General features: G+C 40.1%; 1 protein-coding gene across 3 annotated transcripts in view; it reads right to left on the reverse strand.

Moving 5' to 3' along the window:
* DOP1B (DOP1 leucine zipper like protein B) overlaps positions 1-16,603 on the reverse strand; it is a 133,186-nt gene that overhangs the window by 36,528 nt on the left and 80,055 nt on the right. For all 3 annotated transcript variants that reach the window (XM_072614920.1, XM_072614918.1, XM_072614919.1), the window contains 5 exons: positions 14,907-16,524; positions 13,079-13,193; positions 10,686-10,874; positions 8,429-8,545; positions 5,498-5,632 (listed from right to left, as the gene is read on the reverse strand). In XM_072614920.1, the coding sequence (XP_072471021.1) occupies positions 5,498-5,632; positions 8,429-8,545; positions 10,686-10,874; positions 13,079-13,193; positions 14,907-16,524 (2,174 nt within the window). The remainder of the gene's footprint in view (positions 1-5,497; positions 5,633-8,428; positions 8,546-10,685; positions 10,875-13,078; positions 13,194-14,906; positions 16,525-16,603) is intronic.

A 16,603-nucleotide genomic window follows, 5' to 3' on the forward strand; every position in this document is an offset into this window, starting at 1 on the left:
GGAGAGTGGAAAAGCTGACTTGAAGCTTAACATCCAAAAAACTAAGATCCGGGCAACTAGTCCTATCACTTCCTGGCAAACAGAGGGAGAAGAAACGGAAGCAATGTCAGATTTTATATTCCTGAGTTCAAAGATCACTGAACATAGTGACTGCAGCCATAGAAGGAAAGCCATGGCAAATCTGGACAGCATACTAAAAAACAGAGATATCACTATGCCAGCAAATGTCCATATGGTCAGAACTTGGATTTTTCCAGTTGCAATGTATGGTTATGAAAGTTGGATTGTAAGGAAAGTTGAGTGCTACAGAATCAAAGCTTTCAAACTGTTGTGCTGGAGAAGACTTTTAAGAGTCCCCAGGACAGTGAAGAGATTAAATCAGTCAAAACTCAAAGAAATTAATTCAGATGATTTACTGGAAGTTCAAATATTGAAAATGAAGCTTAAATACTTTGGTCACATAACGAGAAGATGAGACTCACTGAAAAAGAGCCTGATGGTGGGAAAGACTGAAGGCAAAAGAAAAAGGGAACAGCAGACGATGAGATGGATAGATAATGTCACAGAAAAGATGAACATGAATTTGGACAGACTTTGAGAGATAGTGGAGGTAGAGTGACCTGGAATGTTATGGTCCATGGGGGTCATAAAGAATTGGTCAGGAGGGGGCGGAGCCAAGATGGCAGAGTAGAAAGACGCACATACACATAGCTCCGAACCCACAACCCATAGAACATCTGTATAAAGTAACTCACGGCGAATTCTGGAGCAGTGAGGCCACAGAACAGTGGAGCGAAGGAGACTTCTGTTCCAGAGGGACCTGCAAACCTCTCGCAAAAGGTCCGTCATGCTGCGGGCGCGGAGCCCAGCCCAGCCCTGCCGCGGCCGCGGCACTGAGATGAACAAATCCGAGCAGGCTTCAGGGATGGGATCTCCAGTGGCCACGCAGGTCCCTCCACCCACAGGTGACGGGGGTCAGTGAGAGGGTCTCTTTGGCAGGTCGAGAGGGGAGTGGGGTGCCCCCATAACTCAGGCCCCCTCGGGAGGCAGAAGCTGAGGCAGCAGCAGACCAGGGCTCCCCAAGCAGGCAGGAGTCTGGATCCATTTTGAAGGTCTCTGCATAAACCCCCTAAGGGAACTGAGCCTGAGAGGCGGCTCTGCCCTGACCTGAGCACCTGAACTTAATCTCACACTGAATAGCAGCCCTGCCCCTGCCCAAAGCCCCGAGGCTGGGGAGCAGCATTTGAACCTCAGACCCCAAGCGCTGGCTGGGAGGATCAGGAGGTGAGGTGGGTGTGAGGAGAATATTCAGAGGTCAAGTCACTGGCTGGGAAAATGCCCAGAAAAGGGAAAAGAAATAAGACTATAGAAGGTTACTTTCTTGGTGAACAGGCATTTCCTCCCTTCCTTTCTGATGAGGAAGAACAGTGCTTACCATCAGGCAAAGACACAGAAGTCAAGGCTTCTGTGTCCCAGCCCACCCAATGGGCTCAGGCCATGGAAGAGCTCAAAAAGAATTTTGAAAATCAAGTTAGAGAGGTGGAGGGAAAGCTGGGAAGAGAAATGAGAGACATGAAGTCAAAGCATGAACAGCAGGTCAGCACCCTGCTAAAGGAGACCCAAAAAATGCTGAAGAAAATAATGCCTTGAAAAATAGGCTAACTCAATTGGCAAAAGAGGTTCAAAAAGCCAATGAGGAGAAGAATGCTTTCAAAAGCAGAATTAGCCAAATGGAAAAGGAGATTCAAAAGCTCACTGAAGAAAATAGTTCTTTCAAAATTAGAATGGAACAGATGGAGGCTAATGACTTTATGAGAAACCAAGAAATCACAAAACAAAACCAAAAGAATGAAAAAATGGAAGATAATGTGAAATATCTCATTGGAAAAACAACTGACCTGGAAAATAGATCCAGGAGAGACAATTTGAAAATTATGGGCCTACCTGAAAGCCATGATCAAAAAAAGAGCCTAGACATCATCTTTCATGAAATTATCAAGGAAAACTGCCCTGAGATTCTAGAACCAGAGGGCAAAATAAATATTCAAGGACTCCACAGAACACCGCCTGAAAGAGATCCAAAAAGAGAAACTCCTAGGAACATTGTGGCCAAATTCCAGAGTTCCCAGGTCAAGGAGAAAGTATTGCAAGCAGCTAGAAAGAAACAATTCAAGTATTGTGGAAATACAATCAGAATAACACAAGATCTAGCAGCTTCTACATTAAGGGACTGAAGGGCATGGAATAGGATATTCCAGAAGTCAAAGGAACTAGGACTAAAACCAAGAATCACCTACCCAGCAAAACTGAGTATAATACTTCAGGGGAAAAATTGGTCTTTCAATGAAATAGAGGATTTTCAAGCATTCTTGATGAAAAGACCAGAGCTGAAAAGAAAATTTGACTTTCAAACACAAGAATGAAGAGAAGCATGAAAAGGTGAACAGCAAAGAGAAGTCATAAGGGACTTACTAAAGTTGAACTGTTTACATTCCTACATGGAAAGACAATATTTGTAACTCTTGAGATTTTCAGTATCTGGGTACTGGGTGGGATTACACACACACACACATGCACACATGCACACACACATAGAGATAGACTGCACAGAGTGAATTGAAGAGGATGGGCTCATATCTTAAAAAAATGAAATCAAGCAGTGAGAGAGAAATATATTGGGAAGAGAAAGGGAGAAACGGAATGGGGCAAATTATCTCTCATAAAAGAGGCAGGCAAAAGACTTATTAGTGGAGGGATAAAGAGGGGAGGTGAGAGAAAAACGTGAAGTCTACTCTCATCACATTCCACTAAAGGAAAGAATAAAATGCACACTCATCTTGGTATGAAAACCTATCTTACAATACAGGAAAGTGGGGGATAAGGGGATAAGCAAGGTGGGGGGGATGATGGAAGGGAGGGCATGGGGAGGAGGGAGCAATTTGAGGTCGACACTCATGGGGAGGGACAGAATCAAAAGAGAGAACAGAAGTAATTGGGGGCAGGATAGGATGGAGGGAAATATAGTTAGTCTTATACAACATAACTATTATGGAAGTCATTTGCAAAACTACACAGATTTGGCCTATATTGAATTGCTTGCCTTCCAAAGGGAAGGGGTGGGGAGGGAGGGAGGTAAAGAAGTTGGAACTCAAAGTGTTAGGATTAACTGTCGAGTAATGTTCTTGCCACTAGGAAATAAGAAATACAGGTAAAGGGGTATAGAAAGTTATCTGGCCCTACAGGTCAAAAGAGAAGATGGAGACAAGGGCAGAGAGGGATGATAGAAGAGAGAGCAGATTGGTCATAGGGGCAATTAGAATGCTTGGTGTTTGGGGGGGGGAAGGGGATAAAAGGGGAGAAAATTTGTAACCCAAAATTTTGTTAAAATGAATGTTAAAAGTTAAATAAATAAATTTAAAAAAAAGAATTGGTCAGGACTGAACAACAATAATATGTTACACAAATAAATGTAAGATTATTTGGAGTGGGAAAGAAGCTTAGTAACTGGGCTGAGTGGGAGGACAGAGAAGTCTTCACAGAGAAGGTAGTATCTGAGCTGAGGACTGAAGGAAGAGAAAGACTCTAGGAGTTTAGGAGGGAGTGCTTTCCAGGCATGAAGGAAAGCTAGAGTGAATACAATGAGATGAAAATTAGAGTGTTGATTTCAGGCAACAGCTAACAGTCCATTTGTTCAGATCTGCAACTAGAATATATGAAATATTGGTGGAAAGGCATGTTAAGACTAGATTGTGAAGAGCCTGGAATATCAGCCTAAAGGTTTTGTATTTTATCTTAGGAGCAATAAGGAAACACTGAAAAACACAGTGAGCTTTTTGTCTAAGTATGATTAGTTTGGCAGGTAGGTCACTAGAGTTTTGCAATATAGTCAATGTTTATCAAACAGAGATGGTATTATTCTCGTGACATTCTGCTGTGCTTGTGACATTCAAATACTCAATCTGGCCAGTGGGGCAATTGTCAGTAGGTAGGGATAGAGCAGGGTACTTGGGAAGAGGAGGTTTGGAACAGTTACTGTGGAGAATGAGGAAGAGAATTAGAAATGAATAAAAAGATTTCTAGGTAGGAATGAAAATCGTTTGAAGTTAGGTGACATGAGTTTGCACTGGGGATCTAGGCAGCATGGTTTCTCATGAATTTTTCTTGTAATATTTGGTGACTTGGAAGACAAAATGAAGAAGACAGTATGGAAGGACAACTTGGGATTGAGGATAAGTAGAGTGTAAACCCTGGAAGGATAAGGGAGCGTTGGATCTAAGGGGAGAAGACAGTACTTTACTGAATTATTCAACTATACATTCCAATTATAGTCAAGACTGTGAAGCTAAGACTAGAACAGGTGTGATAAATTAGGAGAACACTAGATTATTGGGGGACCAGAAATTGTGATTAGGATGAAGAGCAAATGTAGAAATAAGAAAGGATAAGATTGATCAGTGAGAGGTGAATCAGTTTGTGTTATAGGGAATTCAAAGTGTCTAATGTAATGTGAAAATGGTGGTTACAGGCACTCAGGCTGATGGCCAGTGTATTCAGAGATTATCAATGCTAATATTAATTAAGGACAAGGGTAGGACTTAGGGTGGACAAAAAGATTCTACGAGGCAGATATATTCATTGAATCTGGAGGTCAGTAAACAGCAGCAAGAATCCAGAAAACAAAACAAATGAAGGGAGTAAAATTTAAAGGAAGCCAGGTGGCTCAGTAATAGTAGTAGGAGAAGAGAAGGTGGCAGTGTGGAACAAGGAACATGCAGACTCCTGCTGTCTGAATTGTCCTGAGGACTGGAAGAAAGAGCTGCCAGTTCTATGGTTTGGCAAAGCAAATGTGCTTTCGGGAGTAAACCAGGTTTCAGTGAACAATGAAATACTCTTCAGAGTTTAGAAAAAAAGATTGCTTCAAAACTGAAATAGATTCATGTTTCTGTGAAAATTAGTTTTTAATATGAAAGAGCTCATACACACTCACTTAGTGTTCTATATTGTACTCTCACAATATCTTCATAATTTACGCAAATTTTAGCTTCATGAGAAGCCTTTAGGAAAAAGCATCAAGCAACAGATTTAAGACTTGTCTGTTAGAATGGAATGAAAATGCTGAATGCTTATTACATTACTTTGATTGGAAATTACAAAATCCATTAAAAAATACATTACTTATGAGGGAAAAAATAACAGGGAGGAATATAGAAAAGCTAAAATGATCAGTAATGAAATATGGCAACACTGTAACATTTAGGAATTTCAGTACCTCGACTGAATAATGCAAACAGCTGCATTAAATACCTTTCACATGTGGTTCCAAAAAGACGTGAAATTCAGAGAAAAGACATTTCTAGATTGGACACTTAAAAAAATGCAGGATAATTACGTGTCCAAGTTTCACTGTAAACAAAATGGAGCTCTATGCCAGGGAAAATTTCAAAACAAGTTTCCAGGGATGACAGACTCCCAAATATATTAGTATCATATGCATTACCTCTTCTCCTTTGATTTGTGGTGGCTTCTTGACAACTTCTTTCACTAGGTACAATACTGTGTCAGTTTTCAGTGAATTAAGTGAAGAAATCAAATCCACAAGAGTTAGCTGAGAGGCAGTTGCCACAGGGACAATCTGTAACAAAACCCAAGGGGTATCAAAACATAATCAAAAAAAAAAAAGAAAAAAGTGAAAGGGAAGGAAAGAAAATATTATTGATATAAAATTAAAGAAATAATATGTTAATAAAATCCAGTTATAGCTTCCTACATGAGAAAGGTAGTTTTCTTTATGGCCTCAGTAATTGATCCTCCGCATCTCAGACTAGGACACAATGACCACTTGTCCTTTATGAAGGACTGAATGAATCTCATCATATATAACTCGAAAACTGTCTACTCATGACCAGTTTTTCTGTATTCTGGTTGGTTTGCCTAAAGTAATGTATATTTATGGCTAGTTTCTTCTAATAGGGAATCTCAGTTCCTTCACCAGTTGTTTTAAGCTTAGTTCCCTTTGAGTAGATGCTCTTAACCTTTTTTATGTTATGGACCTCCCTGGCAATCTGGTGAAACCTATAAATCCCATCTCAGAATAATATGTTGAAATAAATATGAAAATGGACAATACTAAAAAAATCAATTATACTGAAATACAGTTATCAAAATATTTAAAAAATAAAACAAGTTCATAGACCCCCTCCTTTAGAGGTATGTTGTTTCTTGGAGGTTAAAACCACTATTACGCAATTTCTCTGCATCATTACACCACTCTCCAAAGGGACAATAGTAGATTGTCTTTTCTTTCTAGGACAAAAGCCCTAACTGAGCTCCAGTTGGACTGCCACCCATAGTTCTTTTTAGGCTGAACAGCACCTTGAATTATCAGCTGATCTGAAGGCTGAAATGATTGGTTGAAATTGCTTATTGATTGATCTATACCTTCCAGGTTCTGTCAATGTATCTTCCCAACCTTCGTTCCCCAACCTCCAGTCCTTCTCCACAGAGAATGGTCTTTCAGAATTTTATTACTAAAAAATTGGAATAGAGACTAGACCTGAGATATCATTGATGTAACCAACTCCCAAATGAGAGAACTCCTATACCAGTGAAGGATCACCCTTTATCTGGGGCAGCTAGATGGTGCAGTGGATAGAGCACCAGTGCAGGAGTCAGGAGGACCTGAGTTCAAATCTCACTTCAGACACTTGATGCTCACTAGCTAAATGTGACCTTGTGCAAGTGACTTAACCTCAATTGCCTCATCCTGAATCATCTCCAGTCATCTTGATGAATATCTGGTCACTGGATTCAGCTGGCTCTGGAGGAGAAGTGAGGCTGGTGACCTGCACAGCCCTCCCTCACTCAAAAAAAACAAAGTCAAGTGCAAGTCATGTCATTATTTCTCTGATGGCAAGGTCTTGTTTGGCAACGAAGGGCGAACACACACACACTTTTATCTGCAACTTAATAGTCTTAGATCAACACAATGGCCAACCACAATTCTAGAGGACTCAAAGTGAAACTCAAGAAAAAGATGCTTGCCAGCTCCAGACAGAGTAGTAATGGATTCAGGGTACAGATTGAGGCTCATTTGTGGGCCAATGGAAGAATTTGTTTTGCTTGATTATGTGTGTTTTCATTTTTCTTGTTTTTTCAAGAGGTGGGAGGGGTGGTGTGAGGCAGGGAATATATACTTAAAAATAAAACTGAATTAAAGAAATTCAAAATTAAAAAAAAATAGTTTTAGATAGTCACCTCTTAGAGCACTGAGAATTTAAGTGATTTTCTTCTTTTTTTTTTTGAGGCGGGAAGGCAAAGGAAATTGGGGTTAAGTGACTTGCCTAAGGTCACACAGCTAGTAAATGCCAAGGGTCTGAGGCTGGGTTTGAACTCAGGTCCTCCTGACTCCAGGGCAGGTGCTCTATTCACTGTGCCACCTAGCTGCCCCTTGATTTCCTCAGGATAAGAAAAACAATAGGCATTAGAAACACTCCTTCACTTCTCTCTCACATGAGGTGGCCTTTTCCTCATCAAGGCTAACTCTTGGCCCCCAGTCTCTACCTGCACCAGCAATCCCACTCCTTTCCATCTTTTCCAACAGACTGCCCCCTCTGTTATCCCCATTCTATCACTTCCAATTTCTCCCTGTTTACTCACTCCTTCCTCACTCCACGCCCAAGTGTCCTTCATCCTGAAAAATTCTCCCTTGATCCTTTCATCCCCTCTATCATACTATATCTCTTCTGCCTGCCCCTTGTGGCACCTCTCCAATTTTCTTACACCTTATTTCCTGACATGTACTCTCTGATCTAGTGACACTAGTCTCCTTGTCATTCCATAAAAAGAAACAAAAAACAACAAAAAAACCCCAACCCACTCCATCTCTGGGTTTGGGGCATTTTCTCTGGTTGTCCCTTATGCCTGGATTGGTCTCCTTCTTCATCTCTGCCTTCTGCCTCCCTGGCTTCCTTTAAATCTCAGCTAAAATCCTAACTTAGTGGGAAGCCTTTCCTAACACTTTTTAATTCTAGTGGCTTCCCTCTTCTAATTATTTCCTCTGTATCTTGTATATAACTTGTTTGTACATATTTGTTTGCTCGTTGTCTCATCTGTTAGATTGTGAGCTCCTTGAGGTCAAGGGCTGTCCTTTGTCTCTTTTTGTATCCTCAGTGCTCGGCCCAGTACCTAGCATATAGTAGGTGCTTAATAAATGTTGAAGGATTGTCTTGAACCTAGGTCTTACTGGCTCTGAAGTCACATCTCCATGAACCATGCCAGGCTGCCTCTCTAAGATTTTTTTATGGAAACGTTTTCACATAGCGTGATAATGCAACTAGTTATCATGTTTAGTAGGAAAAAGACCAGTCCCCCAAGTTCCATTGTACAGTACTTCTTTCAGACAGGTCTTCCACGAATTATTGTACTTTACCTTACTATGATGCTTGACTTTCTTTCTGCTCCATACTGCTGCAACTGCTGCTGTTAATTGGACCCCAAGCTGAATTCCCAGAGGGTTCAAGAAATCTAAAATTTTTTGTCTTATGGTCTAGAAAATAAAAATGTTATTACATGGTAAATCATGATAAATATTATCTTGTGAAAATCTTTAAAAATTCCCTACCATTGTAGGGTCTCAACTCTAAGAGACTGTTGAGAAACCCAGCTCAGTCTTTTTTTCTACTTCTCAAATCAGAGCCTTGAAGATAACACTGGAAATTGAAAATGGACTATCTGTCCAATGGTTCTAGGAACTTCTGTTTGCTTACCTGGGAGTCCAGCAGAAGGGCAACTACGAAAGAGAACAAATCATTTCCTTTTTTCTTTCCTCTTTCATCCCAACAGATCTACTTTCAATTTGTAAGACACAGGCAGGAAAATTCAGAACAAATGATGATGACTGAACTCATTAGAGAGAGCTCTATGGGAACCCAAATACCTTGATTCCAGTTTTTCTGAAGATTTTCTATAGGACTGTACATTACACAACTGAATTATGACGTTCTTTGTGATATCTCTACTTTAGTCACTTTCGTCTCAAATTTAACATTATACAGCATTATAGCAACTGCAGACGCTTCTCTGATTTCCTGTAATATGGAATGATGATAATGTGGTCTATGCACCAGAAAGGTCAAAAGCCCCCTGGACTATAGTATGTTGACATAGCCATGATAGAGTATAATAAAAGAAATGTTAATATGTGTTTAAACAGACTCATTCAAAAGTAACTCAACATCTTATACTGAATCTTATACATTCAGAATGAATGCTACAGCTACCTAAAGTTAATGGAGACTGCTTTTGACAAAATATTTTCTCTTTTGGATTTCTTGCTTAAGGGAATTGGAATTAGTCTTTGGAAACCCAAGACCTAATAAAAGGAAAGGACTTTCAGTGAAGTGTTAAAATAACCACAGGAATACACTGAACCAGGTGATTCCTGAATGAAGTGAATAAGTCCCCTGGGTAAGTTAGAAAGAGAATGATGAGACAGAACAAAAATTATGAGACACACTCCCGTGATTGGGGGGAGAGGGTGGCAGGCACATTTAAAAATCAGTTCAGGCAGAAGTCAGAGTTGACAGGATCAGATGTGTATAAGATCGATAGAGGTACAGAAGGGAAGGGAGAGGAAGAAATAACCTGGCAATGTTTGTCCAGAGCACTAATGATTCAAAGCAAAAAAAAAAGTTAGAGAGAATTAGATTGATACAAATTCCCAAATTCCCTGTTGAGCAGGATAGTCTAACCCCTCCTAGTATCTCTGTCCTATGGCTCTTTCTCACTTCTCTGGGGATGATTGCTCCTCAACCTCCTCCTCCCAAGTCCATTTGTAATAAAGTATATGCAGCCAGTTAGGTGACTCAATAGAGTGCCTGGAGTCAGGCAGACTCATCTTCCTAAGTTCAAATCTAGCCTTAGACACTTACCCTGGGCAAGTCACTTAACCATGTTTGCCTCAATTTCTTCATCCATAAAGTGGACTGGAGAAGGAAATGGCAAACCACTCCCAATATCATTGCCAAGAAAACCCCAAATGGGGTCATGAAGAGTTGGACATGACTAAACAACATCAGACTGGCAAAGATCTGTGTTTAACAGTGTTTATAAAGACAAAGTAAATGTTTAAAAGAAAGCTATACAGATATTTCTGTAGCCAGAAGGAAAGGTTTCAGACTTTCCACACAGAAGCTCCAGAAGAAAAAAAGGGATACAGGATTCCATGTTGTACTCTGTAGGCTAGGGTTGGGTTTTAGCAATTCTCCCAATGCTCCTTATACCTAATGGTCCCAACAGTATCAGTTTCATAGACCTGGCCCCTTTTTTGGCGGTGACTTTTTCTCTCCACTCTTCCACTTTCCCAACTCCACATGCCTTCTGAAAGCATTCATGAGGACAGAAGCTAGTTCCTGTGTAGCCATGACTTCAGCCTGGATTGAGTTTTAAAGATAGGAAAGTGAAGACAAGCAGTGTGACCTATCACTGGCTATTGTATCAAATTGTTCCTCCTACTGGTCTAATGGAAGACTCACTACACAAATTTGGGGGGGAAGGAGAACAAGTCTTGGTCACTGGCTCAACTCTAATTCAGGGCTTTTAATTCATAAATTTTTTCTTAAAGAAGGAGAAAAGCAATAAAGCAAGAGAGGGAAGAAAGAAGACCACCATTTGGAAGTGTTTCTTACTTTGGTAGCTTTAAAGTAAACCAAAGATGATCCTTTTGAAGATCCAAAGAAATCAGCTTGTCTTTTTTGCATCTCTTCTTTTCTAATTACACTCCACAGAAGCGACATGGTGTTAACAATTCGAGGCAGTTCTTCCAAAATGGCATTCTTGGCATTTCTCAAGTTGATAGGATCACTTATAGAAGTTGACTAAAGAAGTAAAAATCATGTTCATGTCTATATTGCAAGTACCACCATTACACCCTCTCCCAGAGCCCCTTCCCATTAGATATAGGTTCCTTCGCAACAGGGAATGTTTTATTTTTTCCTTTTATCCACAGCCCCTTGTGTATTGAAGACACTTAATAAGTACTTTGTCTGCTTTGGATCCAGCTCCCAAGGAAGCTCATGATCATCTATGCTAAGGTTAATCAGTGAGAAGAATTTATGTTGTTGAACACCTTACCCCATCCTCCCTCTGTCTTTTTGCTTGCTGTGGCACAGTTAAAAATTAAGCTTCCAAGTTCCCTCTCCCTCTTCTTATCATTCCAATGGTCAACAACATCGCCTCATCCCTTTGCTGCCTGTTAGTGCTGATGGGGTGCTTGGGTACCTGTGCTTGGATCCCAATTCCAAGATCACATTTCTCCCTAGGCTCAAAACACTATCCCTGGCAGTTTCTTCCCAGCTCAAGGACACTATGCCTAGCAATTCTCATAAGCAGGTCCCAGGAAAAACACTTATCTCTCTCCCTGGTAAAATAATAAATTGCACCTGTAGGAATTATTAGTTTGAACTGGTTCATACAGATGTTCAGTACTCACTGGACTATCTGTATCATTATATGCATCCTGGATTCCTCATTATGTGTATCATAGACTTCAGACATATGGATACTCCCTATATCTATCTTGTCAAACAAGACACGGATTGGTGGCAGACTGGGCAATCCTCAGGTGGCCTTGACTACTCCAGCATTGTGCCAAGAAAACCCTAAATGGCTTCACTAAGAGTCGGACACAACTGAATGATGACTGAACTGAAACTCAACTTGGTTTCAACTACTTGGTTCATGCCCCTAAATAGGGGCACCTCAAGGTGCTGTTTAAGGGCAGAGACTGTCTTTTTCTTTTCTGTATTCCCAGCACTTAACACAGTGCCCGGCACATAGTAGTCATTTAATAAATGTCTGTTGACCAGTGACTATGAATTTATAGTCTGAGGAAGTTGCCTAGATAAATAAAGGTGTCAAACATGCTGCTAGCCAAAACTACTGAGTGCAACCAGATCAGATAAAAATGTAGCTGGAAATATTTAACAACATAAAAATACAATAAAATACAGACAACATTACATTTTGAAACTAAGTCAATCTGTGGCCTGCAGAGATCTTTATGTAAGGATTGGTGGCCCCCATTTCTATTTGACTTTGACATCAGTGGCCTAGAGCACTGAGTGGGTAAGTGACTTGCTCAAGGTATTCCTGGCTTCAAAGTCTCTTTTCTTTCCACTCTACCACACTGCCTCTCACCGATGAATATACATTTTAAATTTAGTCACAAACATTTTTTTATTCATAATTTCATATTATTTGTGAAATTGAATATTAGACAAGGTTATGAGACAATTAATTAGACAAGTTATTAAACAATACTAGACAAGGGAACAGAAACACAGAATCTTAGGGCTAAAAAACTCTTTAGATATCAGCTAATCTAACCCCTTAGCTGATGAAGGAATCACACATCTTTAGGACACAGAGGCAAAATGCTATAATGGAGAGAGTGGTGGACCTAGCACTAAATCCTGCTTTTAGGGTTTACCAGGTGTAGGACAATGGGGGAAAGTCACATGACACTGTTGGGCCTCAGTTCCCTTTTTTGGTAAAATAAGAAAAATGGAGCAGCTAGGTGGCCTAGCGGATACAACACTGGCCCTGCAGTTGGGGGACCTGAGTTCAAATTGAACTCAAATACTAGGTGTGCAACCCTGGGCAAGTCACTTAACCCTGCCTCAAAAAACTCCAAAAAACCCAAACCAAACCAATAATAATAATATACAAACTACCTCACCTGACAGGACTACTGTGAGGCCCAAATAAATTAATACGTATAATGTTATTACTAGTTACTATACTAATAGTCATATACATATAGTAATAGTCAAATACCTTCTGCTTAGTCACCTCCAAGGATAAGAAAATGAACTGCCTCATGAGATATAATCAATCAATAATCAATCATTTATGAAGTGCCTGCTACATATCAGGCACTGCAGTATCAAAGCAAAAATGTAAATCACAGGTCTAAATCGAAAAATGTAAATGTCACCACTTTTTTGAAACACAGATATAACCCAAAGCAGAAAAGACAAAGTATCACAAACTGTATCTTGAACTCAGAGAAAATACTTACCATTTTCGTTTGGTTGGGTTGTTGTTCCAGGAGGCAAAAATGACTAATAATGGTTAGACCTTCCAACAGGGTGAGTGGATAATCTGGAGAAATGTTCTCCCTCTTACAGGATATGCTTTAGAGAAAAGGGGACAGTTTTAAGAATTATGAAACTTCTCAACATCACTGAAGATTCATTTATATGTTATGTTTTGAATTGATTTTTTTAAAGTATGTTGAAAATAGGTAGACAAAATTACATCATGAAGAATATTAAATGGTAATTGACATTTACCTCAAGGTCTTGATATTCTTCGAAGATGGTGGGACACTATTAATTCCTCACTTTGCTATGTCACCTCTCTCTCTGCCCTGCCCATCCCCTTCTTCCCCACCTCCACTTCCCTTCCTCTGACTCCAAAAGAGGTTGGGAGAACGAAACATTTTTGAGCCACCCCCCCCCCCCCCCCCAATCACCTGAGAAAATCTTGGAATGGTTAATCAGGGGAAAAACATTTTTGGCCTGCTCTGAGTTTAACCTACCATGATGCTTTGTGTCTAGAATAACAGACATGCTTTGCTCTCTGAGTGAACCCAAAATGCCCCTTCCTGTGTCAGCAATTACAAGGCTGGATGAAATTGACCAGAAGCCTTCTTCTGTTTATGTCCACCAAGGACAAGGCGCCTTGAACTGGACACTATCTTGAATAATGTGACTTTTCTTCTTTTTTTCTTAATTTATATTGCCACATTAACGAAAAAAGGAACACAGAATCCTGGATCTATAATTTCAACTGACACCTTGACATTTTCTTATCTTACTGTATTTATAACCTATCCCATTAAGAAATTCTTTTCTCACATTACGGTTAAACACATATGGAGACTAAAATCTTGGGTTGACATGTTGGAATTGCTCTAAGAGTATAAAAGGTCTCCTTCAGCTCATTTTCCTCTGAGTTCAGAATTATTTTCTGACTCCATCATGCATGATTTTCTGGCTTGATGAGAATAAATAAGCACATTATAGCATATGTATAGCCTGATTCTATTTGTTCCTTGTTCAAATCTTTGGTCAGGTGAACCCCACTCTGTTGTTCTTGAACAAACCTTCGGTTAAGGGGGACCCCATTCTGTTTGTTCTAGGGCAAACCTTTGGTTAAGGGGGAAACTGATTCTGTTTGTTTCTTTGGACTAAACCTTTGGTAAATGGTTTACAGGAATAGGGGGTGGTAGTTAATGGTGACATGTTTGCTTGGTCTACTTGAAAGGTCATGGGGCTCAGGCCACTCAACTGTATATAAACATTTTTGGTAGGCAGCATTGGCAGAATGGAGAGATTTTGTCAAGAAACGTCATCAGAAAAGTCTGGTCTGCCCTAAACATTTACTAACTGTGAGATTACAAGCAAGTCAATTTGCCCCTCAGAAACTAAGTTTCCTCATTTATAAAATCAGGATAAACGTAAAAATACAAACCCCAAAGGACTGTAGTGATGTAAGTACTTTACAAACCTCAAAGGGTTATACAAATAGGAATTATTATTTAAAAATGTGTTTTACGTCATTTAAAATATTTTCTTTTTCACAATGATTCTATTAGGGACATTTTAATTTTTATTCTTTATCCTACAGATAAATAATTCATGGTAACTGATTTGCCATCAGTCGCAGCATTTAGTAAATAACTAAGAAGATTAGAATTCAGACCCTGGATGTTCTCCTTTGACAATGATAAATAACGCATTATGTATACTAAAATAACATTCCAAATACAATCTATTTCAAATTGGCCATTCTATACTATAGTCTATAAAGGGAAAAAAATCACTTATGCTGACATATCTTACCTTATAGAAGACTTCACAAATTCATTCTCATACTGCCTGACCAGCTCATCTAGATTCTTGCAAATCTGTACAAGGAAAGGAGCAACAGTCCACCCTAATGATTTCCCAAAGTACGGTAAAGAAGACGTGACCAAACTAACCCAGGCTGAGTGCATCCCATAGCCACACTCTGGCTGTAAACCTCTCACCACAGCAGAGATGAACAGTCCCTGTGAAGTAATTGGGTGAGGCTGTACATACTGCATGGCGCTGATGGACTCCTGAAATTTGAGGGTCTTTTGCCATTCCTTGGATAGATCTGACTGGTTTTCCAGTTCTTCTTGGACCTTTCCCAGATGGTGTTCCAAGATAATTAGGACCTGCAGGAGTTTGAGCAGTTCAATCTGCAGGGGATTCCAGATCTTATCCTGACCAAAACTAATCAGGCCTTCTTCAAAGAGTATCTTTTCTCGCGAGGGCTTGGCTTTATCTGAGGCAAGAAGTTCATACTGCTTCTGATTACTAAACATGGAAACAGATAAAGAGAGGAGGACAAACTCTTGAACTTTGCACCTCTCTAGTAAATTCTGTATGAAGTCCACATTCTTCCCCTTAAATGATTTGGCGATACTGGTCAACTGACTCATTATTCGAATCAAGACCTCCACACTCTTGATCTGTACAGCTTGGTTGCCAAGTATGTCTTGGTGGGAGACTTGTACATAGCAAGGAAAATATGAACGTAGGAAGCTCAGGCAGAGGTAAATAAGTAGTTCAATCAAAAGGGAATGAGGGCATGTGGTAGGTGACTGAGTCTGAAGCTTTCCATAGAAACTCTGCCCAACCAAGGCTTCTTGGTGGCGTGCTAAGAGGTTATAGATGAGTCTCAAATGAGAAGTGCTGCTAGAATCCATGTTGGTCCTGCAAACTGCCTCAATGAATTCTTTGGGGTTGGATTTGAGTATTGTCTCTAGCACAGAAAAGGCATAGAGGACGCGTTTGGAGTCATAGGGTTGTAGGTACAACAGAATGTGTTTAAATAAAGCCTCAGTCATTGCCTGCTTTTCCTTTTGCTGCTTCAATAACTTGGACATTGTAAGAGTCTGATCCACATCAACTTCCTCATCACTAGAAAGAGACTCTGAAGCTTGGGTCTTGTCTGAGTCTAATCGCACTAGGTTCCGTTTGGCAGCAGCTTTAGAGACCTGAGAATGGAAAACAGGTAGTGAGGCAGAATGCTTAGGATGAACTCTGTCATGTACAGGCGTGCAGCCATTTTCTTCGCTGCTCAACTCATGAGGATCAAGGGAGGGTGTTGAGAATGAGGAAGTATTTTCACTATCAGTGTGTCCTAAGCTCGTATCTGCTGACTCTGTGTGTTCACTGTGGTCCTGAAGCTCATCTTCTGACCTGTCAGGGATATCTGTACAACAAGGAATGTCATCCTCATCATCTGGGTCATTTCTCAGCTGAAACTTCTCTGGGTCTTTCTCCACTTCAGCCCAAATGGCTTCCCGGTCAACGGTAGTAAACTGATTGAAGGGTAGGTTTTCATGAGAGCCGCCTTCATGACGTTCAGGCATCCCATACATTTCTTTGAAACAAGCTTTTTTCTTGTTAAACCAATGATGTAAATCCTCTGGAAGTCAAGAAAGAAGCAAGTTTTTAGAAGAACAAAAATGCAGATAAATTGGTTCTCTAAAGAACTCATAGGGCTA

Source organism: Notamacropus eugenii, chromosome 5 (assembly GCF_028372415.1).
Source record: "Notamacropus eugenii isolate mMacEug1 chromosome 5, mMacEug1.pri_v2, whole genome shotgun sequence".
NCBI lineage: Eukaryota > Metazoa > Chordata > Mammalia > Diprotodontia > Macropodidae > Notamacropus > Notamacropus eugenii.